The 15,183-nt window shown below is 38.8% G+C and overlaps 1 protein-coding gene across 3 annotated transcripts in view; it reads right to left on the bottom strand.

Moving 5' to 3' along the window:
* Positions 1–15,183, bottom strand: part of TMEM131 (transmembrane protein 131) — a 232,515-nt gene that overhangs the window by 110,452 nt on the left and 106,880 nt on the right. For all 3 annotated transcript variants that reach the window (XM_063459103.1, XM_063459094.1, XM_063459085.1), the window contains exon 4: positions 7,959–8,027. In XM_063459103.1, coding sequence (XP_063315173.1) covers positions 7,959–8,027 — 69 coding nt within the window. The remainder of the gene's footprint in view (positions 1–7,958; positions 8,028–15,183) is intronic.

Genomic DNA, 15,183 nt, shown 5'->3' on the forward strand with positions numbered 1-15,183 from the left:
TCGCCATCCACCTGATCTAAAAGAAAACATGATTCATCAGACCAGGCAACCTTCTACTGTTCCATGGTCCAGTTCTAATACTCACATCCCCATTGAAGGCCCATTCGGCAGCAGACATTGGGCATCAAGGGCACTGACCAGTCTAAGACTACGCAGCCCCATATGAAGCAAACTGCGATGCACTGTGAGCCAACACTTTTCTGTCATGGACAACATTACATTTTTCAGCAATTTGAGCTGCACTAGTTCTTCTGTGTAATTGGACCAATTAGGCTAGCCTTTGCTCCCCATGGGTATTAATGAGCTGTGGGCACCCATTACCCTGCTGCTGATTCACCAGTTGTCCATTTTCCCACCACTTTTGGAAAGGTACTAACCACCGCATACTGGGAACACCCCACAAGAATTGCCATATTGGAGATGCACTGACCCAGCCGTTTACCCATCATACTAAGGGCCAGCAAGTTGTATCTTATTAAAGTCACCCAGATCTTTTCGCTTACCCATTTTTCCTGCTTTCATCACAAAATTCAAAAAACGACTGTTCACTTGCTGCCTAATTTATCCCAATCCTTAACAGGTGCCATTGTAACAATATAATCAATGTTATTCATATCACCTGTCAGAGGTTTAAATGTTGTGTCTGATCAGTGCGAGTGACGTCTAAAAGTGCTAGAATTGGCAGTATAGAAAATATTTCAGGTAGGTGAGTTGCCTGCCGTTAAGGAGATGAGAAAGGGGAAATAGTTCAGCACCTGAACTAAGCGTTTACACAAATATGTTGTCGCCCTTGTTTAAGAAACAGAAGGCCCTAAGGACCAGGCTTTGTGGAAAGGCCAGGTTATTTGTTATTTGATACAGGAGTCAAACTGGATGGAAAGGGACTGATTCCCAATATATACAAATTTGCGGGATTCCATGTTCTAGTAACCTAATCTTTGTTCAGAGAGGTTTCCCTTTGTTCAGAGGGATTCCATTCCCTAGTTAACTGGTACTTAGACTTGCTTTCTTGCACATGCTTGCTACCGTTTTGGATGCCAACCGCCCCCTCTTTAAGATGCAGGCTCTTGGCAGCCTGCACAAAGCCATTGGACTGTCAGGCAGTGTAATGTCCCCCTCCATGGCCACAGGTAAAAGGTAGGGAAGGGGGGGTAAAATGAAAATTATTTGTAATAAATGTATTAAATAATGTAGTTATATACAATTTAGCCCATAAAATGGATTAGCCACAGACTACTACCATACACACACTGCATCCACTAAGCTACACAATCACATGGATATTATTTAATAATTTATATATATTTATATTTCTCCTGAATAGAATGATATATAATAAGTGTGGGTGCACTTAATATGAAAGAGGTGATTTACGGTTGAACAGACATACAGTCAAATTCAAAGTTTTGTTTACGTTCTATTTTGATCAAAACGTGTACATTTGGCTCAGTCATTAAGGGGTTAACCCCTTGAGGACGGAGGCAGTGGTACAAGTTTAGATCAAAACAAACAAAACCTGGAATTTGCGCTACATGATTTTTAAGCATAATCTACTTCTTGCATATTAAATGCACCCACACTACTTCTATATCATTTAGTTCAGGAAAACAGGGACACACACACACCAATTTCATATGAAAAAAATAGAAAACAAATGTGAGAAATTAAGAAAATTTGTTTTTGTTTTTAGTTCTGCATAGCATTTTAACCCCTTCGCGACCGGGGACGGCTTAGGACCGCCATCGGTATTTTACCGTTGAGGACCGGTGATGGTCCTGAACTGTCATAACGGTAAGATGTACTAACCCGATCACCGGCGTTCCCCCGGCAGCAGTAGGCATTGCTCCCGGTGTGGGGAGACTGCCTGACAACCCAGGCAGACTCCCCGCGGCGAATTAGGACCCCGGGGCCATGTGATCGCTCAACAGAGCGGTCACATGGTCACAATAGGTGTCCTAGTGTCTGCCTGCAGGGGGACTGTCTGTGCTGACAGGCAGTCTCCCTGCAAGTATAAAATAAAAAAAATATTATATGTGTGTAATGTATATAATATATGTCTATATATCATATAATGTCATACTAAGTATATTTTTATATTAATATATCCATATATTGATATAAACATACACTTATAATTAAATTACATACGTATATATATATATATATATATATATATATATATATATATATATATATATATATATTATAGATAACTAAATATATTGTATTATAAAATACAAATAAGTAAATTAAAAAACGTAAATATAATAAAAATGTAAAAAAATATATCTACATGAAATTTTATTCTAACTATTTTGAGACACACACACACATATATATATATCTCAAAATACACTTCGAATGAAATTGTATATCTATGTATATATAAATAAAAATACGAAATATACATATGTCCATATACAAAATTACATGAATAATTATATAAATATACACGTAGACTTCAAATATATAAATATGCATACATATTTAAATTTTACAAGCGTATTTATGTAATATTTTTACATAATTAAGTAATTTTATTGATTGCAATTTGAGGGACCAGCCTGACAACCCAGGCCGAAAGTCCAGAGAATTTAATTTGCTAGCACTGTATTTAACTCTAACTTTCTATGACACCCTAAAACCTGTATATGTGTTTTACTCGGGAGACTAACACAAATATTAGTGATTCAATACAGTAAAACATATCACAGCGATTATATTGTCAGTGAAAGTGACACACAAACAGCACTTTTACTGATGATATAATTGTTGTGATAAGTTTTACTGTTTTGAAATACTAATATTTGTGTTCCGCAAAGTCTTCCGAGTATAAAAGGTTTTATAGCGTTTTTGAAAGTTACAGGGTCAAATATTTTTACATTGAAAATTGCCAGGTTGGTTACGTTGCCTTTGAAAGCATATGGTAGCCCAGGAATGAGAATTACCCCCATGATGGCAAACCATTTGCAAGAGAAGACAACCCAAGCTATTGCAAATGGGGTATGTCCAGTCTTTTTTAGTAGCCACTTAGTCACAAACACTGGCCAAAATTAGCGTTCATAATAGTTTTTTGCATTTTTAACACACAAACAAATATAAATGCTAATTTTGTGACTAAGTGGCTACAAAAAAAAACTGGGCATACCGCCTATTGAATACCCTGGGGTGTCTTTTTAAAAAAAATATGTACATGTGGGGTGTTTTTCAGAGATTTATGACAGATAACAGTGTTACAATGTCACTATTGATGCATTTTAAAAAATATATATTTTGAAACAGCAATTTCCTATTTGTACTTATAGCCCTATAACTTGCAAAAAACAAAACAAAACATAAAAGCACATAAACACTGGGTGCTTTTAAACTATGGACAACATTTTGAATCTATTTAGCAGTTTTTTTCATTAGCTTTCGTAGGTAAGTAAAAGATTTCTCAAACAAAAGTCAAAAAACTTTTTTTTTTTTTCAATTGTTCACCATATTTTTGATTTCATTTTTTTTTTTTTTTAAAGTCAATTATATGACATGATACAAATAATGGTATATGAAGAAAGCCCTTTTTGTCCTGGAACAAAAACAATATATAACTTGTATGCGAACAGTAAATGAGAGAGGGGAAAATTACAGCTTAACGTACAACATCGCAAAAACAGGCCTGTCCTAAAGGGGTTAACTGTGAATGTCATACTGTTAGCTGTTACTACAATAGAGTACACATATTTGTGTTCAGCGATGTCTCCCGAGTACAAAAGTACAGGTTTTATGGTAAGTTACAGAGTCAAATATAGCACATTACATTTTTCAGTTTATACACATTGAAATTTGCCAGACTGGTCATGTTGCCTTTGAGACAGTATGGTAGCCCAGGAGTGAGAATTACGCCCATGTTAGCATACCATTTGCAAAAGTAGACAACCAAAGGTATTAAAAATTGGGTATTTCCAGTCTTTCTTAGCAGCCACTTAGTCATAAACACTGGCCAAAGTTAGCGTTCATATTTGTTTGTGTGTGAAAAATGTATGTGTATATAAAAGTACATAGATATATATATAAAATTATATTATTATATGTATATAGTGCCAATATATAAATATATATATATATATATATATATATATATATATATATATATATTGGAAAACCGAGGGAGAGCTCCTGTCTCTACTTTACACACATGATCCAAATACTTTTTATTTTTTATTATTTTAAAACGGTTTTATAACTTAACACTCAGGCAGTCCCCCTGCAGGCATTGCATAAGCCGGCTATTCCGGCCATGCAATCATGAGGACCCCACGATCACATGGTCCGGATCGTCCCCAGGATCGCGACAGCTGGAGTGGAATCGGCAGGGAACCGGTAAGTCCCCTGGACGGCGAGGACATTCTATGCCGCCCTGCGGCGTTTAGAGTCAGCCCAATAAGGACGGCATAGAACACCTGCCATCCTTAAGAAGTCCCTCAAAACACATCTGTTCAAAAATGCTTATGGACTTCCAGAGTAACTTATCTATACTTATCCATATCTCTTTCTTGCTTTCATAAAAATCAACACTCTTTCACCTCCAGCTCTGCTACTTTTCCCACCTTGTTTGGTGGCTGTCATCCTTACTGCACTGTTGTGTTTTTGTACCCCACCTCCTCTAGACTGTAAGCTTGTTTGAGCAGGGCTCTCCTCTACCTACTGTTCCTGTGTCATTGTGTAATTGTCTAATTTATTGTAAATTTCCCCCCTTTCATAATATTATAAAGTGCTGTGGAATTGGTTAGTGCTATATAAATACCAATAATAATAATAGTTAGGGGTTGGGGCAGGAGGTCTCGATGGTTATTTTAACACTATTGGGTCAAGAATACATGTTTTTGTTCCTGACCCTATAGTGTTCCTTTAATATTAGAACTAGGGATCGACCAATACATATATTTTTTTTTTTATTTTTTTTTAAGAGCTTAATCAGTAAGAGCGTATACGGATTATCAGTTGCCTTTCGGCCGATTGTCAATAACTGATTTATTCTGTTTATTTACAGTTTCGAAAAAAGAAAACATCTGCCATTAACCCTAAAGGGACACTATAGTCACCTGAACAACTTTAGCTTAATGAAGCAGTTTTGGTGTATAGAACATGCCCCTGCAGCCTCACTGCTCAATCCTTTGCCATTTAGGAGTTAAATCCCTTTGTTTATGAACCCTAGTCACACCTCCCTGCATGTGACTTGCACAGCCTTCCATAAACACTTCCTGTAAACAGAGCCCTATTTAGGCTTTCTTTATTGCAAGTTCTGTTTAATTAAGATTTTCTCATCCCCTGCTATAATAGCTTGCCAGACCCTGCAAGAGCCTCCTGTATGTGATTGAAGTTCAATTTAGAGATTGAGATACAATTATTTAAGGTAAATTACATCTGTTTGAAATTGAAACCAGTTTTTTTTTTTTTCATGCAGGCTCTGTCAATCATAGCCAGGGGAGGTGTGGATATGGCTGCATAAACAGGAATTGATTTAACTCCTAAATGACAGTGAATTGAGCAGTGAAATGATCTAACTATACACTAAAACGGCTTTATTTAGCTAAAGTAATTTAGGTGACTATAGTGTTCCTTTAACACTATACCTGATTGTTGCTTCTTCCGGTGTGGACAAGGAATGATGCAACCTCTGACCACACATTTGCAGGCCTCCCAAATTGTGATCAGGGATAGCTCCAGATTAGCATTCTCCAAGTATTGGGAAATCTAATCCTGCCCATTTTTTCCCACTATCTCTGTATCCAAACGAATAGACCCAGATTCTCTACTTGAGTATAAACAAGGGGGAGCGCATGATATGAGTTACCAGAGAGAAGTAAGGCCATGTTGCACCATCTATTTCCTTCTCATTTAGCAGAGATAAATGTTGACCTGACCTACAAAAAAAAAAAAGATAATCAATGTGGGAGTAGTGGAGTGTGAGGTGTAATCCCTACCCTCCGGATGCAACACCCTCCAACTCAATGCAATCGCAGGAGTGCAAGTCATTCTAAGCAATCGGCAGCGCCATTGCCCAGCAACGTGCTTTCCTTTTAAGAACTCAATGCCGCAGTGAAAGGGAGATACGGTGCTAAAGAAAGTGCCAGGGACCATAAATGATGTTAAGGTGACCATACAGCTCCTTTAAATTAAAAAAATAGTTTTGAGGTAAAAGTTTTCTTTTAAGTTGCTGAGCTAATTTACCCACAATTCATCAATCCAAAGAATCACAGCAAGGGCAAACTGCAGACGTTCTAGAGAACAACAAAACGGCACCACCTGGATATTGAGAACCAGTGCAAGTAAGAAAAGATAATAAATACAATTAAATGCAAGTGGCAACGTAGAAGGGAATATACTCATTAAGATATAAGATACAATAGGAAAGGAAAAAAATAATGAAAAAAAAATGACAGTGTGACTTTAGCAGAGTACAGCTTTAATTCAAAATTACAAACATATGTTCTTTTGCTCCATATTTGCAAAACCATACAAGCAAAATTGCTGGAACTATGCATGACTTCAGAAATCGAGCTATTATTTTGGGTTGAGAAAAAATCCAGTATGATGAGACTGATGTAAGAAGCTTTGGTATTAAACTTACTTTATCTTCCTAAATGGAAATCTAGGTGTAAGTACAAGGCAGCCTTCTCTGACTGCGCCATTAGAAACAAGAACAAACTATGGAAAAAGCCAATGATCACAACACTGATGGCCATACTTTCCTTACTGATCCTTTGGTTGTCTGACTGCAGCATATTTATTTACATGGATCACACCCAGATTTAATAGCTTGAAGACCAACCTATAGAGCAAAGCTAAATCCACTGATACAACACTGCAACAGTTGATCCAAAGCCAATTCTCCAATATATTGTAGCTTTGCTGATCAAACATCCACATCAAAGGAATGTAAAACATTCTGATTAATGAGAATACACATTTATTTTTTTTAACTGCTCCTTTCTCCACAATTTCAGAGAATCATAAAGTCAGGGATTACCAAACTACCAAATAGCACTTTTAATCCACCTGTATGTGGACACGTGACATATATGACAAACCAATCACAAGAAATCGCAAATGTGTAATATGTCAGTGTCAAATACATTTATTATAGAGGTAACTTTATATTTTCCATGTAAAAATAAACTATTATGTGTTTAGCTTCCAAAACCATAATGTATGCACATTTCAGAGTTGAATTCATTTCTTATTATGATCAAACTATTTGCGTAGATACATTTACCATTTTACATGAAGTCACATGCCACCTGCTACTCATTGATTAACTGCAACTCCAGTCAGCCTCTACCAGTAAATTTAATAGGGGCTTTAACTTGGCAGCTGCAGTTTGCCTACATATGGGGTATTCCACATCACAAGAGAGCAACAACTTATTAAATATTGCCCTTATTCATATACTTCGAGGAGCATTCATTTACATTCCCTTGAAACATTAAAAATATATTACATGTAGTGGACTGTTATGAATACCTATATGTTAGGTAATTTATTGGTTTGTACAAATATACACAATTACTATATTGTATGCATACTGAACACCAGAAATACATGGCAAAAAAAAAAAAGGTGTCTACTAGTGAGAAGTATATAACTACCCGAATCTTTACTTTGAGGATTATAAAACAGTTGAAATAAAATATTTATTGAATATACTTAAATAACAGTCCCACAGCAGGATTATAAAAGGCTAGCATTCCAGCATAGTAACATGCATTCATACAAAAGCAGCTTACAGTGTAAAAAAAACACACAAAAAACAACAAAATGGATGTGAAATAATGAATTTACACAAAAACATATATGTCTATTAGCAATTTTCCCCCAGAATGGATCATGATTTAAATATATATCCTTCTCTAGAAACTGAAAACAAATTAAAGAAATGTAAGATAAATCTCCCATAGTAAGAAACATCTACTTACTGCTCATGGAAATCCAGCATTGGTGGTTCAAACCTTATAGGTCTGCAATTCCCTCTGTGTAAGGATACACTGTAGAAAAAAAGAAATATATGTAACACCATTTCTAATGCAGGGGCCATCTTGTTAAGCATAAATTCAGAGTGGGCATAAAAGCATGCAACTTCGAGAATGAAATGCACAAATGACTGTACTGACAACTGTACAAGAAGAGGAACTTGACAAACTTGTTTTGAACCTTGCCTTGAAATGCCTCAACTATCGAGCCAAACTACTAGGCAATGTTTATAGAAACCAGACATTGTTTCAATCACACCATGTATCCTTTCACTGAGCAAACTCCCAACAGTACATATAGCAGGCATTCAAAAGATTCTGATAAAACTATACATAATAGCTAGCACACATTCATATGAAAATAAATAAGTGGAGCACATTTTTTAACCCCTTAACGACCTCTTTCATATTAAGTGCACCCACACTTATTATATATCATTTTATTCAGCAGAAACGGGGCTTTCATTTAACATCAGAAAATTTAGCTATGGAACAATTTAATATGAATACAATCTAAAAAAAAACAATTGAGAAATTAAGAAATGTATTTTTAGTTCTGCGTGGCATTTTAACGGTGAATGTCATAATACTGCTTGCTTTTACTGCAATAAAATACACATTTGTATTCAGTGATGTCTCACGTGTAAAACAGTAGCCACAATGTACAGGTTTTATGGTGTTTTGGGAAGTTACAGGGTCAAATACAACATGTTACATTTCTTAGTTTTTTCACATTAAAATTCGCCAGATTGGTTGCGTTGCCATTGAGACCGTATGGTAGCCCAGATATGAGAATTACTCCCATGATGGCATACCATTTCAAATAGTAGACAACCCAAGGTACTGCAAATGGGGTATATGTCCAGTCTTTTTTTTTTTTTTTTTTTTAAATTCTTTATTTTGGTGTGCATAATGATGACAAACATTCCGGCACTGCCACAACAGCAGGTACCGGTCATTAATCGGCATAGGTTACATCTGCACATTTTTTGGTATAAGAATCAGGCTTGGTTCAAGGTTAATCAACAGCTATGTCAGTGTAACAGGCAATATAAAGCGTTGATGATCATTATGGAAACTGACATGAAGGTTAAGTAATAAAATAAGACAATAATACAAGTACTTGCTGAACAGGCTAGCATTAAATGTTAAGGTTAATAAGAGTGATTGACTTGGCAAGGTTACAGTATGCATGGCTATCTGACTCTGAGAATGGCTATAATACCTCGACTGTGCTGTGCATATTAATAACAGTATGAGTAGTACTAAACCGGCCAGGTAGGGAGGCAGTTAGGAACTACATGCTTTAGGAGTAATAACAGCCAGCCCCTATGCAATGCGTTAAGTGGGTACATTATGTGAGAGTCCTAAGCAGCTGTCGGATACATTTTGTGCCTGTGTGGTGTAGAATTATAACAGATTGGTTAAACATATCCTGTGCTAGGCCTACACGCTTGTCTCTTGAGGGTGTTATGTGAACTTGAAGAGAGAGCATGGTTAAATGTGAATACTAGGTAGAATGTTCAAGCCGTGCTTAGGTCGGTGGACAGTGAAAGGACCATAGTTACAGTTCGTTCGAGAGGACTGGGCTTTTTCTCCGTGCAGGAGCATAGTCCACTGTCAGCGTAGGCTGTACTAGTTATCCGATGCCGACTCTGGAGGCTGGGTGGGTGAGCCACGTGCAGGGCTGGTGTCCTGGGCTGGTCTGCTCGCTAAGTGGGGTGATGGTGGTTGCGGTAATACACCTGCCTCCCCAGTGCTCTCGTTCCGGTTGGTCGCGGGTAAGTGTGTTGCCGGTCATTCGCCAGCGCTGCCGCAGGGCAAGTGTTTGTGCTGTCAGTTCTGCTAGGTCCTCCGCGGTGGGTTGAGCTTTGCGGTGCGGCTAGTGCTGGGACTGTTAGTTGCTAGGCAGGTCTGGGACTCCCGCGGCTTTTCGGGTCCGAGGCTGCTCTGGGGATTTGAGGTAGGTGTCTGCCTAGGCGGCGCCAGAACGCCGTGCGTATCCATGCCGCCAGTCCTCTTATCGCCATGTGTAGGGACCGTCCTCTAATGTGAAGTTTGAGTGCAGAGATCTTGGGAGGAAACGTCAAGGAATTCCCCGATCTGTTCAGGTGGCTTGGTGAGGGTGTAGTTTGGCGCCGATCTTGCCGGAGCCGCCATCTTGGCTGGACCCCTGAGGCCCTGTTTCGTTTGTGAGTTGCGCGGTCGGGGTTTCTCGCACATAGCTTCAGTTTGCCTGGGTCAGGTAAGTGAGGATTGTGCCTGTCGCTTGGTGTAGCCGGGATATCCCTCACCGGCCAAGGGGGGGAAACGGGGTCAGGAGGACTGTAGCATGTCCCGCTGATCTGCTGGCGTGGAGGTCGGCCGCCTCTCTCGCGCCTGCATGCGTTAGTAGGCCGCAATCCTCAGTCTGCTTCTGGTCGCCTCTTCGTGGGTATCGATCCGGCCAGTGGAGTCTCAGGGATCACCCCACTACTCTACTGCTGTGTTTTAGAGGGTTTAGATAGGCATTTGTAGTTAAATGTCGCTTATTTGCCAGTTTTCTCACAGAGCGCTGGTTCAGTGCGACCAGTCTGCTCGGCAGTCAGGCCCCGCCCCCCCATGTCCAGTCTTTTTTAGTAGCCACTTAGTCACAAACACTGGCCAAAGTTAGCATTCATATTTGTGTGTGAAAAATGCAAAAAAATAATTTGAACGCCAATTTTGGCCAGTGTTTGTAACTAAGTGGCTACTAAAAAAAACTGGACATACTGTACTTTTGCAAATGGTATGCCATCATGGGGGTAATTCTCATTCCTGGGCTATCATACGGTCTCAAAGGCAACGTAACCAATCTGACTAATTTCAATGTGAAAAAACTGAAACACAAGCCTTTTGAAAAGACCATAAAACCTGTACATGAGCGGTGCGGTTATACTCCGGAGACTTCACTAAACACAAATTAGTGTAAAACGTATCACAAATATATCGTCAGTGTAAGTGCCGTTTGTGTGTGAAAAATGCAAAAAAAAAAGTCACTTTCACTGATGAGATCATCGTTGGAATACATTTTACGGTTTAAAAACACTAATATTTGTGCAAATTGTAGTAAAAGGACTTAATTATGGAAAAATATTACATAAATATATACATAGAAATAATATATATATATATATATATATAATTTTTTTTATTATTTTTATTCATATATAGAGATATATATATATAAATCTATATGGACACTATAGTCACCAGAACAACTACAACTTTATGTAGTTGTTCTGGTGAATAGAATAGCTCCCTTCAGGCCTTTTTATGCAAACACTGCCTTTTCAGAGAAAATGTATAGTAGCTTGATCGTGTACACCAAGCATGTCAAACTCTAAGGCTAGCATGGGCCTCATAAACAAGGTTTAAGTTTATGTGTGCCGCAAAAAAAACAAAACCTTAAATTTTCATAGAAACGTAGGTTTGTTTTGACAAGTACAGTATAAAAAAAAAAAAAAGCATCCCCCCTCTGTACTAAATCCCAGCCCTCCCCCTCTGTACTAAAACCCCAGCCCTTGTTTTAAAAAACAATATTAGCCAACAAGCAGACTCCACTCCCATTGCTACTGCCAGTATGCGACACCGGAGTCCAGCTTCTGGTATACCCCCAATAGCGCCATCCCCATCCTGTGCCAAACGGATTCTCCTGCTACTCCTTGAAAACCTGTGATGGTGGAGCACTATGACATCACGTCAGAATGTGACATGGCATTGCGTAGCTCTGTGCATCTCCAGGTCCTCCACTGTCCAGCCGCGGCCATCACAACAATAACCAACACACACACACACATTTACATATAGATTCCCAAATGCTTGATTCCTGTTTTATTTATCAAGCATTTTTTCATGGAGGATTTTTTTTTATCAAGGGCAGAGACCCTTTTGGATACTGCTGAGACATTACAAATTACAGAGGCAGAGGTTGAACAGATTATTTGGCCCAAATCAACTGATGAAATATGTGGCTTCTATTAAATAGATATATATATATAATGAACTTATTATACTTAAAAGGAGAGAAGTGGATTTGGACCTTCATTTCAGACTACTAGGGTGCGGAATGCACCTACCATTGGCAGATATAACCCTGAATTCTGTAGAAAATGGGTGAGCATTGCGAACAAATGTGCCTTAGACTGGATGATAATCACAGTGGAGGAAGTGAAGAATGAGTTGGCGGTGGTAAAACAATCGATTAACAAAGTGGAAATATCTAATACACCTTTGCTTACAGCATCACCGTCGGCACAACAAATTATTACGCTGCAAGCCGAAATCATACGATATAGGAATTACTTGATCAAATTTAAAGGATCACTATAGGTTCAGGAACACAAACATGTATTCCTGACCCTATAGTGTTAAAACCACCATATAGCCCCCCCCCCCCCCCCCCCCCCCCCCGGGCCCCTCATGCCTCCATAAATATAGCAAAATCTTACTGTATTCAAGCCAGAAGCTGTAGATCTGCATGCTGTTTGCCTTAATAAATAAAAAAAACAGTCTGCCGACATCAGAAGTGGTAGCCTGATCCAATCACAATGCTTCCCCATAGGATTGGCTGAGACTGACAAAGAGGCAGATCAGGGGCAGAGCCAGCATGATTCAAACACAGCCCTGGCCAATCAGTATCTCCTCAAAGAGTTGAATTGAATCAGTGAATCTCTATGAAGAAAGTTCAGTGTCTGCATGCAGAGGGAGGAGATACTGAATGTTTAGATGCATTTTAGGCAGCCATGACCCAGGAAGGATCTCTAACAGCCATCTGAGGATTGGCCAGTGAAGTTATCACTAGGCTGTAATGTAAACACTGCATTCTGTCTGAAAAGACAGTGTTTACAGCAAAAAGCATGAAGGTAATGATTCTACTCACCAGAACAAATTCAATAAGCTGTAGTGGTTCTGGTGACTATAGTGTCCCTTTAAGAAACAAAAGCTTGAAAGGGTGAACTATGATTACACACACCACCAAGTGTATCATTGGTTATGCGGGGAAAGGCGCAAACCACAATTCACAAGATAGAAATCAAAAATAAGAAAACCCCAATTCATGTCTATTGATACCAGTTCCTCTGAGTCCATGTCGGAAACTGAAAGCACAGAAACGGTATGGAGGACTGGAGTCCATACGGGACAAGAGTCCCCACAGGTTTTGTTTAGGTGTGGAGCCCAACATTCCAACAATCCCCCCCATAACAACAATAACTTCACACACAAGAGGAAATGTAGACCCAGACCCATCAAGAGGGGGCAGAGAGGAAAGAGCTATAAACCAGAGATCCAAACCTCCAATGAGGAAGAAATTAATCCCGTTTTCAATTTATCCACCAAACCAATAACGGCTGATCATATTAAGATTTTATCTAAAGGGTTAACATTTGTACCATTTACAGGACCAGATAGATTTGGTCTACATGTGGAACTTTTTAAGATGAATAGGACGCTCAACCTGAACATCTCTAGAGACCAGTGGGGACAGAAAGAGAAACACCCCTTCAAACTCAAGAGCACATGGGAACCCAAAACCAAGCATAATTCGATCAAGACATTTCGACAACTAATACGGCATGATGCAGAACAGACTTTGAACCAACCCAAGCGAAATGGAGACAATATTACAGCAGGTGAAAAAACAACCTTAAAAGATTTGAGGGATGATGACAATATCACTATTAGACCGGCAGAGAAAGGGAGCGCCATTGTGATCCAAGATTACAAAGACTACAGGGAAAATGTCCTGAACCAGCTCAGGAGATCAGTTGATACGTGATACCATCACTATGACCCTACCACTTCGATCCTCAACGAATTACGTGTGTTGGTGGGACTATGGATGACTGCAGGGTGGCTGTATGAATACACAGGGGCCTTTTTAGTGAATGAAAATCCCAAAATTCCAGTGTTGTACACTTTACCAAAGGTTCACAAGGATCCAAGGAAGCCCCCAGGAAGACCCATTGTTTCGGCCCGTGGAGGGGTATTAGAACCTTTTGCTAAATTTGTAGACTATCACTGTAAATCCAGTATTGAAGATATACCGACCTGCCTGAGAGATACTCAGGATTTTCTTTCCAAAATGAGAGGACTTAATCTACCGAACGCACCAGTGATCTTTGCCACAATTGATGTAAAGAATCTCTTCACTGTCATAAACCACAATAGGGGGATGGAAGCTATACGGACATGGCTATGTGGAAATAAAAATACAAAGGTCCACCTGTGGAGTTTTAGGTTGAATGTCTTGAATTCTTGTTGTACCATAACTACTTCAGATTCGAAAAGAATTTTTACATACAACTCCGGGGGACAGCGATCGGTCATAGCACCGTCCTATGCCAATTGTTACATGCATATCTTCGAAAGGTCCAATATTCTTCAGAACTATGGTTCACAGATTATTTCATACCATAGATTTGTGGATGACATTTTTATTATTTGGTCGGGATCTGAAGGTGAACTTATTTCCATGATTGAGGTATTGACCAATGATGAATCTCCGATTTTCTTGATTCTAAATTATGACAGAAAATTACAGTTCTTGGATGTGGATGTATACAGAGTTGATAACCAGATTGGTTACAGTTCATATAAAAAAAACAAAAAAAAAACAGCTGACCGGAACACTGCTGTAATCTACCAGTTTTCACCACCTGGCATTAAAAAATTCTCTACCAATTTCTCAATTCCTCAGGGTGATGAGGAATAATTTGGATGGGTCTAAACGAGAGCTACAAATAGAGAGGATGCGCCAATCGTTTTTGGAAAGAGGATATAAAACATATTGAAGAAAACCTTAGATTGAGCCATTAAAAAACGTTTTTTGTCAACGGATAAAACCTTCAGTTCAATTTTCTCTAATCCTCAAAAGATAGCTTATGTCAGGAACAAGAACCTGAAAGATCTATTGTTGAAGACGGATCTACCATGGGACAGGCTGATTCCCAAATTGTCAGAGAAAGGGATGTTTTCGCTGTACAGGGTGTGTAACATGCAGACATATGTTAACTGGACTCATCCTATGTACATTCACACTCTGGCAAACGATATAAGATTGCACACTACATCTCATGCTTAACAGATCACGTTGTACATTTAATTTCTTGCCCTTATGGTCTATTTTATGTTGGAAAAACGGACTTGACTC

This window comes from Pelobates fuscus, chromosome 1, assembly GCF_036172605.1.
Source record: "Pelobates fuscus isolate aPelFus1 chromosome 1, aPelFus1.pri, whole genome shotgun sequence".
Classification (NCBI taxonomy): Eukaryota; Metazoa; Chordata; class Amphibia; order Anura; family Pelobatidae; genus Pelobates; species Pelobates fuscus.